The sequence below is a fragment of the Dermacentor andersoni genome, chromosome 1 (genome assembly GCF_023375885.2).
Source record: "Dermacentor andersoni chromosome 1, qqDerAnde1_hic_scaffold, whole genome shotgun sequence".
NCBI lineage: Eukaryota > Metazoa > Arthropoda > Arachnida > Ixodida > Ixodidae > Dermacentor > Dermacentor andersoni.
The window spans coordinates 222413869-222428415 of NC_092814.1; the positions used below are offsets into that span (position 1 = coordinate 222413869).

The 14547-nt window shown below is 41.3% G+C and overlaps 1 protein-coding gene across 3 annotated transcripts in view; it reads left to right on the forward strand.

The window, feature by feature from the left end:
• The window catches only part of poe (E3 ubiquitin-protein ligase-like protein poe), a 590397-nt gene that overhangs the window by 320380 nt on the left and 255470 nt on the right, over nt 1-14547 (forward strand). For all 3 annotated transcript variants that reach the window (XM_055063706.1, XM_055063707.1, XM_055063708.1), the window contains 2 exons: nt 4201-4470; nt 10945-11196. In XM_055063706.1, the coding sequence (XP_054919681.1) occupies nt 4201-4470; nt 10945-11196 (522 nt within the window). The remainder of the gene's footprint in view (nt 1-4200; nt 4471-10944; nt 11197-14547) is intronic.

The window sequence follows — 14547 nt, forward strand, 5'->3', positions numbered from 1 at the left end:
AGCGAATTATTGAAAAGGTTTTAACAAAATTCAGGCCCTAAATCGAAATTCTGCTTCCGACAGTCACTAGAATTTAACTTTCCCTCTCAAATGCAACAAATTGCATTAAAATCTGTCCAGGGGTTATCTCGGAAAAACGTTTTTGCACTTTACACATATTTGAATAGGCCACGTCGGAGTTGGGCCCGAGCTAAAGCTTCCTCTTAACCCTTTGAGGGTCAATTTTATTCGCCATATGCGACCGCCCAGGGTCGATTTTTTTTTATTGCAGATTCCAATTCTTCTTAGGGACTTATTTTGAAAAACACTTGCCGTAATTTTTCTAGGGTGACCGTAAAGTGAGAAAAAAATCTTTTTCATTGGTATATATGCACTCTTCATTCATGAATAACAACAACAAGAAAGGAAATAAACTTATCGGAATTAAAAATTTGATGCATTTTTATGCACATAGTTCAAGGCTTTGAAAATCCGCACACGAGAATATTTCGCAAGTCTCAAATGTTCCTGCTCTTACACTAATACGTACGTCCATAGCGTAATCGAACTGCGTAAGTGCGCGCACTCAAGAAAACTGTTTGGTTCTGTGCCCATCAAAAAAAGCAACAGTGTGACAAACTTCCACTAATCTTCATCTTATTGCCAACCAGCTAGGGCAATTAGTTCCTTCCTATGCGCACCCCTGTGAGCACTAAACGAGCATGAAACAAGCATTCGCCCTATGAGCGATTAGTAACGAGATAGCCATCAGTTTTGCAAGCGCAAAAAGCCGAAACCGCCCGCGAAACAACACCCAAACGGCCGGCCGCCCGCGCGCGTGCCAATGCTCGAGCGGTAGTATATAGACGCGTGGGAGCAAACTAGCGCTAAAACAAACCATGCAACGAAAACCGAGAGAGGGGGGCACGCAAAAAAAATTGTCTGTATCCCCACATAGTGGCAGGACATAACAGAAAAGAAAAAGTTAGCAAATTGGCGAGCTTTTTAAACATACATACGGCGCCGTAAATATACGGCATCAACCATTTTCGGACTTGTTCGCGGCGCCGTATATTTACGTCATTGACCGTCAAAGGGTTAAGAAGTCGCTTGAGAAGGCACCTGTGTCCATAAGGGAAGTTGTTGCAACCACCGACTCAAAGCTTGAATAGTTGCTACTCCAGCACCTCAGACACAATCTTCCCCATCCACGTGGCGTCTGTCCTTTTCTCCGAATGTTCTTTGTTTTTCTTCTACTTTTTACCTTGCTATGGAACTCGCTCATTAGTCAAGTTATCTCAGCCTTGTGCTACAATCACACATCATATTTATGCTAGAAGAAATCTCGTGTGCGCATGCCCACTTCTCATCTTCTTCACATGGTTTTCACATAGTGTTCACTGCACTTGCACACTTCCCCCATCACAGGGGGTGGTTCTTGCAACATATTTTCACTCTAGGCAATATTTAGCCTTGAGATTTTTTGTAGGCATTGCATGTTCTTTTTTTCCATACCTGAGGCATTTTGACTTAATCTAGATGCCCTTGTTGACCAGTGGCGAGCCAACTATAACTGCAGAAGCATTGCACACATACTTCATGAGCTTCCACCTGGTACCAGTTACACTGCTGTGTATGGGTGACTTTCGCACTGCACATGTGCTCATAAATTGGTCCATAGAATGCATAGTATGTGTGGTGGTCATTCAGTAAGGTGCCCATGCACCATTGTTACACCCTACGCGGTGGTGGGCTCAATCAAATTCCAAGTGGTCTAGCAGGGGAATCCTAGATGGCAAAACCAGCACCTTTTAAGCCCGGGATACATGGAGCGGAAAACCGGCGTCCAAGCGACAAAATTTGTCCGGCAGTGAACACTCGCTTCTCGGCGTCTAAAAATTTGACTCCCGCCGGCTACCCGGTCCGATTAAAAAGAACTCCGCCCAGCCAAAATTGCTGTCGGAAGTGGCGGGAGCGCCTCGCACACTCGCCAAGCGTCGCGACGATTGATCTCCCTCCAACTTCTAGCAGCTGGTAGATATTTGTGTATTTTTTCCTTTTCCATCGGATCATCCGTCGTGCCACCACTCTGAAGTGATGGAATGCAGGCATTTTGGCTAGTTTGGCCGTAGACTTTCCGGCTCTCTGCGCGTGAGAGGGACACCTTTGATAATTGCAACCGAATATTGAATGTTTGAGACCATTAAAATAATAGGACAAATTTGTGTAAATTTGTTTTTGTCTGCAAGCTTAAGTGAGGTGCTCACAAAACAGATAATAATTATAAGTGTGGTGCAATTTCCTTACTAACACGATCGAAGGTTCCATTACACAAAATAGTGTGTGCATTATACTGCTTTTCTTACTATTGCATTTTTTTTTTTTTGTATGTGTGGTGGTGCCCATATGGGTTCGGGTATAGGGGACGAAACGGTTTCTCATTCGCAGCGCCCAAAGCTCCCCTTTTTTTTTTTTTTTCCCCCCCGCTATTGGCACAAGTGGTCATAAAGTTTGGTTTTCTGCTTCTTCAGTCAGAAGTCACCCCTACTCATCTACAACAATAAGTCCCTTCTGCTCGAGTGCCTTGAGGGAAAAGAGCGATGACAGATAATAGCTAGAAGCTCACCACGCCTGGTCTTCTGGCGGTTTCTGGCTGTTTCTGGCTGTTTGCATCTGTATGGGCCCAAGCGGCACATGGAATGCCTAGGGCATCGGGAAGGAGAGCTGCTGATAAGTCCATTTCACGCCAAATTTAATTATTCTATCCTCTCCGGCTGCAGTAGTACACGCTTGTTCTTGGAGGACGCTTTAAAACAGCAAATGAAGCTGAAGTAAACATGAATGACCACAATGTGTTTTTACATAAAGTAACGTCACTGTTGGAGAACCACAAAACCTTCTGCAATGCCTGTGCTTCGTGGTGCCACCGCTCAACGTCATCAGACAGTGCAAAGCCAGCCCGCTAAAATGCTTACAGCTCAATGAAATGTGCAGAAATTGCTTGTAAGCACCTGTATGAAACTTCTTTCCAAGTTGTTTAGTCATTAACAACAAATAATATAATAAAAAGCCTATTTACCTTTTTTTTTTCTTATCCAAAATCACATTCCTAGAGTCTGGCAACACTTACAAATATGCGGTGAGCACGCGGCGGCATTCGCCTGTTTTGCACTGAATGTAAGTGATGCCCGCGAACCATCGGCGTCATCCCGCCGCATCTATTTATTTGTGCCAGGCGAAGTTCGCCATGAAAGTTCGCTCCATGTATCCCAGGCTTTACTCCAATGTTCAGGAATTGAAGTGAACAGTTGACCAAAATATGTTATGAGATTATGGTTTCAGAGTAAAAAACCCCTTGTGGTCAAAATTAATAAGAAGCCTTCCACTATGGTGTCCCCCATAACCTACTGTGCAGTTATGGGACGTTAAGCCCTGTAATTATTTTATCAATAGACTCAAACTTACTACTGCCAATTCAGCAAAGAAAAATAAGTTTAGATCAGCACAGGAAGCACAAGAAATATATAACATTATGTCTGTGATGAAGCTTCTGTATAACGTAGCTTGCCCTCTGAGTAGGCAGAGGTTGCTATGCATAACTTTTCTGTTGAATGCACCACTGTTCTTTATTTAAAATTGTGTATAGTATTATATTTTATTTGCATTTGGTCTATTTGCAATGGATATGCAGCTGTAAAAAAAAAAAAAGAGAGAGGTTGTGTTGAAAAGGGGAACTTCCCTTGTGCTTTACGTACGACTCTGGTAACCTGGCACTCATTGCATAGCAGCATGATTTGGTTCGTAGTGAAATTAACAAAGCATGAGAGAAAGTTTAGAAAGGAAAAAAAAAATTTATTCTATGGCCCACTCTTGAAAAGAACACCTAGCTGGTATAAAACCAATATAACTGAAATACTTTACCAAGAGAAAAATAAAATGGATGATAAGATGCATTAGACTCGTGTGTAATTTGTAGCAAAGTGTGTCATAACTGCCTGGCCCAATAACTTCCCCTACATGGTATGTCTGTGATGTTTGTCATAGGTCTACTTTTTACATGTTCACTTTTAATGAAAACAATTAAATTTACAATTAAATTTGTTACTACAAATTTCAGAAAGAGTTGATTGCTGGACCATTTTATACTGTTCACATTTGTAAGCTTGCTTCTCAGCTTACCAAAAAACATGAGCCAAAATAAATCTGGGGGACACTTTACAGGAACAGACAGGTTACTGGCTGACCCCAGCATTCCAGCCTGCGACCATTGTGGGGCTGGCAGGGACAGCAACTTCTGGCCTACCCTCAGGGACAGTGGGAGGCAGTAGTGCAGCACCTCGTCCATCCAGAAGAAAAAAGTCGATACGGGGCCGGGTGGGCCCAAGCACAGTGCCAGTGTCCTTTCCTGTGGACTTCTTTGAACACTGCACATCCATTCAGGATGTGGAATTTGGTGGGAATGACCTGCTTCAGATCTACAATGCACAGCAGGTGAATGTCTTAAAATTGTGCATTTGCATGTGATAGCTGGACAGCTATAGTGGAACTTTGGTTATGCAGCACTTGCACTCTCAGTAGAATGTATTTGGGTAAGGAGGAAAAGTAGTGTGTAATACAATCTGGAATGCCATTTTGCTCCTTTCACTGTATGTGCAGTGGCAACTGGCGTGCCATAGGCGTACTGCACAGAAATTTTGATTTCAAATTGGATAGAGCCGACTGGCGAAATAATTTATATTCAGTTTTAAGATTGCTAATATTTTAGAATGCCAGCACAGCCTCCAAGAACCACATATGGTCGCACCATATATCTCAAAAGTTGTATCATTGCAACAACTTTAAAATCAATCATGTCATACTTTTTCTTTTTCATTTGTAATGTGAAAATTTGTTATGTGGCGCACTATCAGTGCTGCTGCTGCAGCATGTGACAAACTAATTAGCAGTATCCAGCAGTGCAGCGCATCTTGCCACTAGTCACCATGTCACCACTTGGGGAATGCCATCCTGCAAAATGCTGCAGGCCCAGCAATAGTTCAGTATATACACAGTGTCTCTGTCTTGCATAGAAACCTTGCAATTTGTAGTCTTTTAGGCCATAAATGCATGCCTTCTTCACTGAGTAAGAAAAAAACTTAGCCTAAATGTGCCAAATGCACAGATACCTTTGGTGTGGAGAGCCCCACATCACATCAAAAGGCCCATGTGTGCATGCAGCACACTTATTGACATGTCGGTCTTGATGCTATAGACATACATTCATTGCACACACTTACTGTGTCAAGTAGAAGTCAGGGATGAAGTATATACAAATAGCTGTTGTAGAAATTTTATCAGATTAATGCATGCAAAAAAACATTGTATGAGTTGTTCTTTGTCTGTCATTTCTTTAAGAATTCACTTTTAGGAATTAAATTTTGTTTCTTGTGTCTTCAAAGGAAATCAGAGAAACACAACTGTTTCTGTGTAGTGTTAGTTTCTCATGTTACACCTTGGTGCTGAGATTTTTAATGTGGAAAAGCGGCAGGAGAAGATGGAATAACAGTTGAGTTAATCAAAGATGGAGGAGACATTATGCTTGAAAAGCTTGCGGCCCTCTATTCACTTCAAGGGTCCCAGAGAATTGGAAGAATGCCAACATTATACAAATCCACAAAAAATGGAGACAATAAAGAATTGAAAAATTATAGGCCTATTAGCTTACTTCCAGTATTGTATATTATATTCACCAAGATAATTTCCAATAGAATAAGGGCAACATTTGACTTCAGTCAACCAAGGGAACAGGCTGGCTTCAGGAAGGGATACTGTTCAATAGATCACATCCATGTCGTCAATCAGGTAATCAAGAAATCTGCAGAGTACAATCAGCCTCTCTACATCATTTTCATAGATTACGAAAAGGCATTTGATCCAGTAGCGATACCAGCCATAGAGGCATTACGTATAATCAAGGAGTACAGGAGGCTTACGTAACTATCTTGGACAATATCTACAAAGATTCCACAGCTACCTTAATTCTCCACAATAAAAATAGGAAGATATCTATAAAGAAAGGGGTCAGACAAGGAGACACAATCTCTCCAATGCTAATCACTGCATGCTTGGAAGGTTTATTCAAGCTGTTAAATTGGGACAGCTTAGGAGTAAGGATCAATGGCGAATATCTCGGCAACCTTGGTTTTGCACATGACATTGTCCTGTTCAGCAACACTTGCGACGAGTTACAACAAAAGATTGAGGACTTTAACAGAGAGAGTGAAAGGGTTAAGTTGAAGACTAATATGCAGAAAACAAAGATAATTATCAATAGCCTGGCAAGGGAACAAGAGTTAGGATTACCAGTCAGCCTCTAGAATCTGCGAAGAAATACATTTACCTAGATCAATTACTCACAGGGGACCCTGATCATGAGAAGGAAATTTACCGAAGGATAAAAAATTGCGTTGGAGTGCATACGGCAATCATTATCAGATCTTGACTGGAAGCTTACCACTATCACTAAAAAGAAAGGTGTACAATCGGTGCATTATACCGGTGCTAACATATGGGGCTGAAACTCAGAGACTGACAAAGAAGCTCAAAAACAACTTTAAGGACCGCACAGAGAATGATCGAACGAAGAATGATAGGCGCAACGTTAAGGGGGAGACAGGAAGAGAGCGGTGTGGATCAGAGATCAAACAGCGATAGCCAATATTGTAATTGACATTAAGAGAAAGAAATGGAGCTGGGCAGGTCATGTAATGCGTAGGTTATGTAACCGGTGGACCATTAGGGTTGCAGAATAGGTGCAAAAAGAAGGGAAATGCAGTCGAGGACAGCAGAAGTCTAAGTGGGGCGATGAAATTAAGAAATTAACAGGCGCAAGTTGGAATTGGTTGGCACAAGACAGGAGTAATTGTAGATCGCAGGGAGAGGCCTTCGTCCTGCAGTGGAGTTCAAAGAAGCTGGTGATGATGATGATAATGATAGATGGCAATACCTTTAAAGGAACAGTGAACAAAATTCCATCAACACTATCTTATCTTTGAATTTTGTGTCCTATCTAAGGAAAATGTCATGCTTTATTATTATTATTTTTTAATCTGTGTAATGTGATGCCAGTTCCATGGCACTAAATGTAGTCTTGGATTTAGTCAATTTTTCTTTCGCATACTCAGTCCAGCCACTCTAGTTCCTCTGCCATATCTTTACCCTAAATTTACAATGAGCAAACCCACCTTTTTTTTAAGCAATTAAGTAATCACATACTACATATTGTTTAGCTTTTTATGCCACTATTTGTAACTATGTTGTTTGAATTGAATTGAGGCATTTAAAATTTGTCTGTTCATACTCCTGTACAAGAAAGAAAAAAACAACTGCATTGTTTCTATGGTACCACTTTCTTATAGAGCTGCTTTATATAAAGTAGACTACCATTAAGAAAATCTCGTAGGTACCATCAAAATCTGTTCATCGTACCCTAAGTTTGTCTTTACAGAAGTGATCCATAGGGCTCAAAATCTGTTACTCCTGTTGCACTCAAATATCCATGATACGAAATAATAAATTGCACACCATTAACACCAAAAGGTAGACATAAAGAGACATTTATTGGATTTGCATGATACTAAGTGTTGCTTTATGCACTCATACTTAACTCCTTCCTTACCATGTCAAATAATGTGCTCCAATTAAGAAGAGAGCTAAACAAATGTACTTTCGAAAGGTAGAAACTTCAGAAACGCATGTTTGGGTGTAGTAGCCAATATCATTTGTGAAAGACAAGCTTTACTGAAAAGTACAAGAAATGTTCACAATGTTGTGCTGATAACATAAAATGAAGAAAAGAAGGTAATATTCCAAAATACCTTTTTTTTTCCTTTTCTTTTGTTTAGTGCTTTTGCTTGAACTTTCATCAGCACATTAAATTTTCATTGTTGTAATTCGTAAGGGATGTGGGCTATGAAAAAATTTTTCTGCCTAGTGGAAACACTTTTTTTCTGGTAGGTGCCGCAAATATTGGGCAATACCTTCACACTCGGCTGGGCTGGGTGCAGCAAATTACCTTGATACGCTGTAGAGACACTGTAAATTAGAGATGTAATATTGCCAACATCTCTATGACATCTCAATTGGCACAAGAAAATAATAAGCTGTCAAAAGAAAGAAAACAAAACTTGTTGCCGAGCAGCTGATTACCATCCAGGCTGGTTTTGGAGGTCCCTTTTGTTCGAATTTTGACATCATCCTCGGATGTACTGCTGCTTCTAGCATTTCAACAATCATTTGAGGGCGCAACAGAATTGCAAGTCCGTCGATACGTGAGCCCAGCTACCGGAGTGCCTGCCATATTCGCAGTCACAAGATGCACACCTCCACATATTTGTTAAAGATCGCTGCCAAATGGAAAAAAAGTAAAAGGTTACTTCTTAGACTACATTCTAGATGGTACAGCAAGTCCAAAATGGCACCAGGAGACTTGAAATCGAGCACAATTCCCATGCTTCCCCCATGACCCAGATCCATGGCAAGACAGTTTACAGCTGTACATATCCGGCCAATCGTCCTGTTGTCGATAGCTTGTAATGGGACTTGCATCATAGTTTACACCTGTGTGAATAAGTGAGAAGCAGTCAACTCTGTTCTTATGATGAAAAAAATTCTTTTTTAATGCTGTACTAATGATTTTTATTGAACATATGTCATGCTCTGTATGAAACGCAAGCTCAAGAAATGTACTTTCGAAACATATAAATTGGAGTGACATCTGTCAGGGTGTATATTATGTAATATAATTTGTAAAACACAAACTTTAATGAAATCTACAGAAAATGCTTGCAATGTTACACTAATGCATAGAAATAAATGAAGAAAAATATAATTTGAGATATTCAAAATATTTCGACTTCAATTGTCTACAGTACATGAAAGTTTCAATGTTCTAGTTCCAGACGTGAACCACAAAACAAATTTTCTTGCCTAGTGGAAGCTGCTTTCTTCTGGTATGTTCTACTAACACTAAGCAAAACTGCACACACTGCTGGGCTCTTAATAGCAAATTTTCAATATATGCTGTGCAGACACTGTAAATAAGACACATAATATTGGCAACAGCTCTAGAACATCTCAGTCTGTATGAGAAATCGATCAATCATCAATAGGCAGAAAATGAAACTAACCGTTGGACAGCAGATGTCAGTCCGGGCTGGTTATGCAGGTTTATACTATTCTCCAAAATAAGGTCACATAATTCGACATCATGCTCACTCACTGCTACTAGTAGCATCCAAACATTCGTCTGAGGATGCATTACAATTGCAAGACCAGCTTCGTTCTCGTAAAGGCTGAGTGCTCAACCACTGGTTTGCCTGCTGTCTTTGCAATCACTGGATGCACACCTCTGCCTGCCCACTAAATATTGCCTTCACATGGCAAAAAAATGAAACTACTTAGAAAACGAGTTTACTTTTTAGGCTACGTTCTTGATGGGGAAAGAAGTCCCTAAGGCTGCCGGGAGCTCCTTTTTACTGTAAAAGGCCTAACGTTCATTGCTTATTGAGAAACAATGCACTTTCCAGGTCTTTGGACATGTTGCTATAGCTATTGAGTGCCACAAAAGCCGAATGTCACAAATTCATGATATAAGGTGGCCAAAGCGGTAATACAAAAATGAAACGTGTTCTCAAGCTCACTATATACCTGTTATAAGCTCTAGTAAATAAACAGTCTGAAGAAAATTTTGGAAGCATCAACTGACTTTTTTTTTTATATGTTCACAAAACCTGTAGAAAATCGTTGACGGTGCATATAGGAACACCTCGTTGATTGCGACTCCAAACAATGGTTGCCAGCCCCCCACTATTGCTCCTAGATGGTACAGCACATCAGTGCTGGAAAAGTTTGTCACGAATGCATGACTGCCGGCACTTGAGCCAGAAAACAAATTTCGTTTATTTGGTATGTCACGAATTTGCGACAACTGGCATTAAAGAGGTAAAAATACAATGAAAAAAAAAAGACAGGTACACAAGATGGAAGGAGTAATTAATCATCATTGAACAAAGGATGTCTCTGGAATCGACATTTTGAAAGGAGAATTGTCTTTGTCAGGGCAATGATGCAATGAGTAGCTTCCTGCAGCTACTTCCTCACATTAAACAAAGCGACACTTGACTACTTTAATGTATGTTAGACACCATTTTGGGAAGCGAATGATGCACTGTACAGAATGATTTATTGACTGGTTGGGACTTAGTGTGGACTTTCAACAAAAGCAGCAGGTTTGAAATTCATGGTGAAAGCCAGTAAAATGTGATGTCTTCTTACTGTTTGATATTTTATGTGGCTAGAAGACGTTGATTGCAGCCAGCACGTGCCAGTCAGAAGTCTGTTATAAGGCTTTGTTTATGCCATGAGAGGAAGATAACGATTTCATAACCTCGTGTTTTCTTAATTAAAAAAAATTCAGCGCTTGTTCAATGTAACTTTTATTGGCCCACACATATCACACAGTAGCAATAAAATATTCCCTAGCAGGCTTGAATATTTCAACATAAAGTTTGTTGTCAAAGCTAGCAAGAAATTTGCTAGAGACTTGATCCACACAGCCTGTGTCACGTGGCAGCTGGACATGTCCAAACACTAGACAGCACTGATTTTCAACCTGCCCTTAGTAACATTTCATTAGAGGATTTTGTCTATCAATACGAAGCGTATAAATTTGCTCATGAGTGTCAGTGACAAGGAATGGTATTGCATGCACATGAGCAGGCTGGGTAAGCAATCTATTGTGCTTGCCTTGCCTGGAATGTGTGAAATCAACAAAAGCAAGTTTGCATAAAGGAAGTCCACTAATTCGGCAAGATCGCTGGTTCGCCCTCTGGTGGTTCAATAGAAGTAGGGCTTAACTCTACGCATTGATTTTTTTGCTGTCCTGAAACACTGACAGTCATAAATGGGATGGGGGCTTTCGTGCAGGTGAAGCACCGGCTTAACACAACAGGCATGTACGTGGCCTGCACTAAGCCTGGTGGTTTAACACTGGAGATCACGAACACTGATCCCACCTTGGTCATGGTGGGTGTGCGAGTGCTGGTGGGCTCACAGGATGTGCAGCGGGCACCTTCAACAATGGAGCTTTTTGGCCGCTCCCACCCACTGGTGCTGACGCGGTCACGCTGGTATGACTTCCCTTTCACCCGTGAGGAGTCGTTGAGTGCTGATAAGAAGGTGAGAATTCAGACTAGTTGGTGGTTATTTATTCTGGCAGAGACGGCAGTGAAATATGACCACATCCTTCACTCATAAATAAAATTTATGAGTAAACACAGCATATACCATACCATTCTATATATAACACAAGGTTTTGTTCTAGACTTTGGCACATCTGGTCAGTTTTTCATATTTTAGTACCAAAGTCCTTAGGTGTAACTGTTTTTACAGTGAAGCCATTAATGCTACTAGAATATTCTTTACATCCGGAGAAAGCATTCACAATAAATATTCACATCAATTGCAAGTGGATAAAGTTAAATTTGGATGAAATTTTGTAGGCATATATTAGAAACTGGATATCATCTACAGGGGAAACTATGAAGATTTGGTTTATTGTGGGAATCGCAAGAATTACAACCTGATGCAGTAGCTAAGGCACCTTGCTACCAAGTGCAAGGTAAGATCCAATTCCTGGCCACGGCAGCTGAATTACAATGGAGGTGGAATACAAAAATGCTCGTGTACTAAGAATTGGGTGCACGTTAAAGGACATCAGGGAGTTTAAATTAATCTTGAGCCCTCCACTCTGGCGAGTCTCATAGCACCTTTGTTGCGTTGTGTGATTAAACTACATAAATTATCAACCTCATTAATTGCTGATAATACTCATAAGTGTGTTTGAAAGAACTGCTGTGAGAACTAAAGGTCTGGTCAGAATTTAACATTGAAGGAATTGAGTGGGTGCTATGAAATAATGACATTCACATGAAATTATTCAATTCGCTCCAATGGAAACATGTTTCATAAAACATTGATAACCTAAAACAATAGCCATGTAAAAAGTAAAAGTTAGAATGGAATAGAACTTTGCAGGGATTTACAAAGCACCTATGAGAAAAATTCAACTGTGTGGGTTACTGATAAGAATGGCCACCATGGTAGCTCAATTGGTAGAGTACAGCACGCGTAATACAAAAGATGTTGGTTAACCTCCCAGCCGTAACAAGTAGTTTTGTTTTTTCATTCACTTTCATTTCCCTTTACCTCATCATTTCTATGTTTCAATTAAAATTATTTTTCGTTTGATTTCCTCTGGTTTTACATCCTGCCATAGCCCTAAAAGGGCTGCAGTATGTAAAAAAAAATATATATATATATTGTCAGTTGGTTTTATGTGCGTGCATTTGACAACAAAGGCATGCACATCAAGGCAAGGGTGACTGTACCCAAACACTTTCGTACTACGTATCTATATTTCACCACTAAGGGTCACTTCATCTCATTTGGAGGTATTTTTCCCCTAAGATAGAAGTTATGTTTTCTCTTTTGAAAGAAACATCACGCTTGTTTGCATCAGTGTTATGACAAATCTTATCAGTACCATAATGTCATCACAGGTCCTAATCAGTTGTCAATCCCTTTTACGTTAAGCAGAAGCTTTTCTGGGGAGACAGAGGTGGACTGGCACTATGATCAGTTGTTCAGTTTGTAGATGTGTATGAGTGGCTAACATCTGGTTTATTATACAGAGCAGACTAGTTATAGTAATTCCACTCGCTGCAGAGGGCCAAACAAAGGATGACTTTTTCTAATAATGTGTCGACCTTCCCTGGAACTTATGCAGTGACATACTGCCATTCTGTATTCATTAGTATATAGAGCAAATAGTAAAGAAGCACCTTTCTTCCACCATCTTTTGCTGCCAGTTGAAAACTTTTGTGCATTTATTAAGTCACGAGAAAGAATGTGTAACCAAATTGTCATATGTCTTTCTTATTAATCTGTGGAGGAGGTTGAGGAGAGGGAGTCACCGTGGCCACGATTTATTGGAACCAGCCAGCCGTGGTGCCATTGGTTCTAGAGAGCGGCACGTGGATGCAACCGCTTGAGATGGGCATGCTAGCATGTTCTCACATGCACATGGCACCCTTCTTTCTTGGGGGTACTGGGGCCGATTGTCGCACTGGTACAAATGTATCTAATGTATTATAATGAAGAAGTGGCTCTTGGGCCACGCCAAGGGAAGCATGGGCGGCATTCCCAGGCAGGACGGGTTCAAGACGGAGGGGCCGAAGCGCCATCTCATCACGGGCCATCCCAATATAGTCAATGCCGCCCACCAGAGCCATCTTCTGCAATTTCTCATTCCCAGAGCCATTTGCGGCAGCGTGGCCGAGTGTAATGAAGGGGCTTTCGGGTGCGGGTGCTCGCACGGCGGGTGCGAGGAAAGAAGAGGAAGTCAGAGTAAAGCAGGCAATCGCAGGAATGGCCTCTTGTCTGCTTCTCTCCTTTACAGTATTGTCATCTACATGTACATGTTGCACACCCATCTCACATTCCTTATTTATTTATTGAAGATCCTTCATTTTAATTTAAAGAGGCACAAAGACCTTTGTGTAATAATAGGGAGTCAAGGTCAATGTCCACATCAGTGGACGAGAGTTCTGTTATGCTGAGGCTAGGCATGGAATTTTTTTTTTCTTTCTTTCTTTCTTTCTATTGCTGTTCATAATTACTGAATTTCTTCATTATGGTGCAATGCTCCATTGCGTAGCATCATCATATCATCAGGCAGCTCCACGTACCTGGATTTTTGCTCCAACTGTTTTCTCATCACACTTGTAACAATCTGTGGCCACTGCCACCTGTGTTTATGTGCACTAATTGTATGAAGTGCCGTGAAGATGTCTCTCGAAGGCAGTGTCGCAGTTGATGTGAGTGGTTGGGCCCATGTACGTCGGTGGGATGTCATTGTATTGCATGAAGTGGGCTTTGAGATATGTACTTGCTGTCTCATGCAGTAGCTCCCACACAGAGCTGTACTGTCTCCTGCACAGCATCAGCAACCCCGTGCATCAGTGTGACAGACCATTTTAACGCAACAGTGTTAAGGAGCTCGTGTCACAGAAAAGCCGGTGTCGGCGGCGTTGGCCGTGAGTGAGAAATGGCGGAAGGCAATGAATAAATAAAAACGACTTGCAAGATGGCCTGGGTGGGAATCGAACCAGGGTCTCCGGAGTGTGAGACAAAGATGCTACCACTCAGCCATAAGTTCAATGGTTCAAAGCGGGACAAAAGCGCCTCTAGTGAATGCGGTGTTGCCTTAGAAACGTGCCGTAGATAGTTATACTGCTCTGTATATCGGTAATTATGAGCATGTAAATTACAGAAGTCGCAATTAAACGAGTAGCGAAGTACGTTTCCGCTACATTTCTTCTGCGCTTGGCACACACGCAGAGCCATCTTGCGGCAAACACAGAAGACCCCCCTCCTCGCCATGTATGGCGCTGCCCCGACAGGTGGCGTGCCACTCGCCCGCTTCTCCCCTTCATCTCGTTTGAGCGCATTGGGGCCGTGCGGGGACCG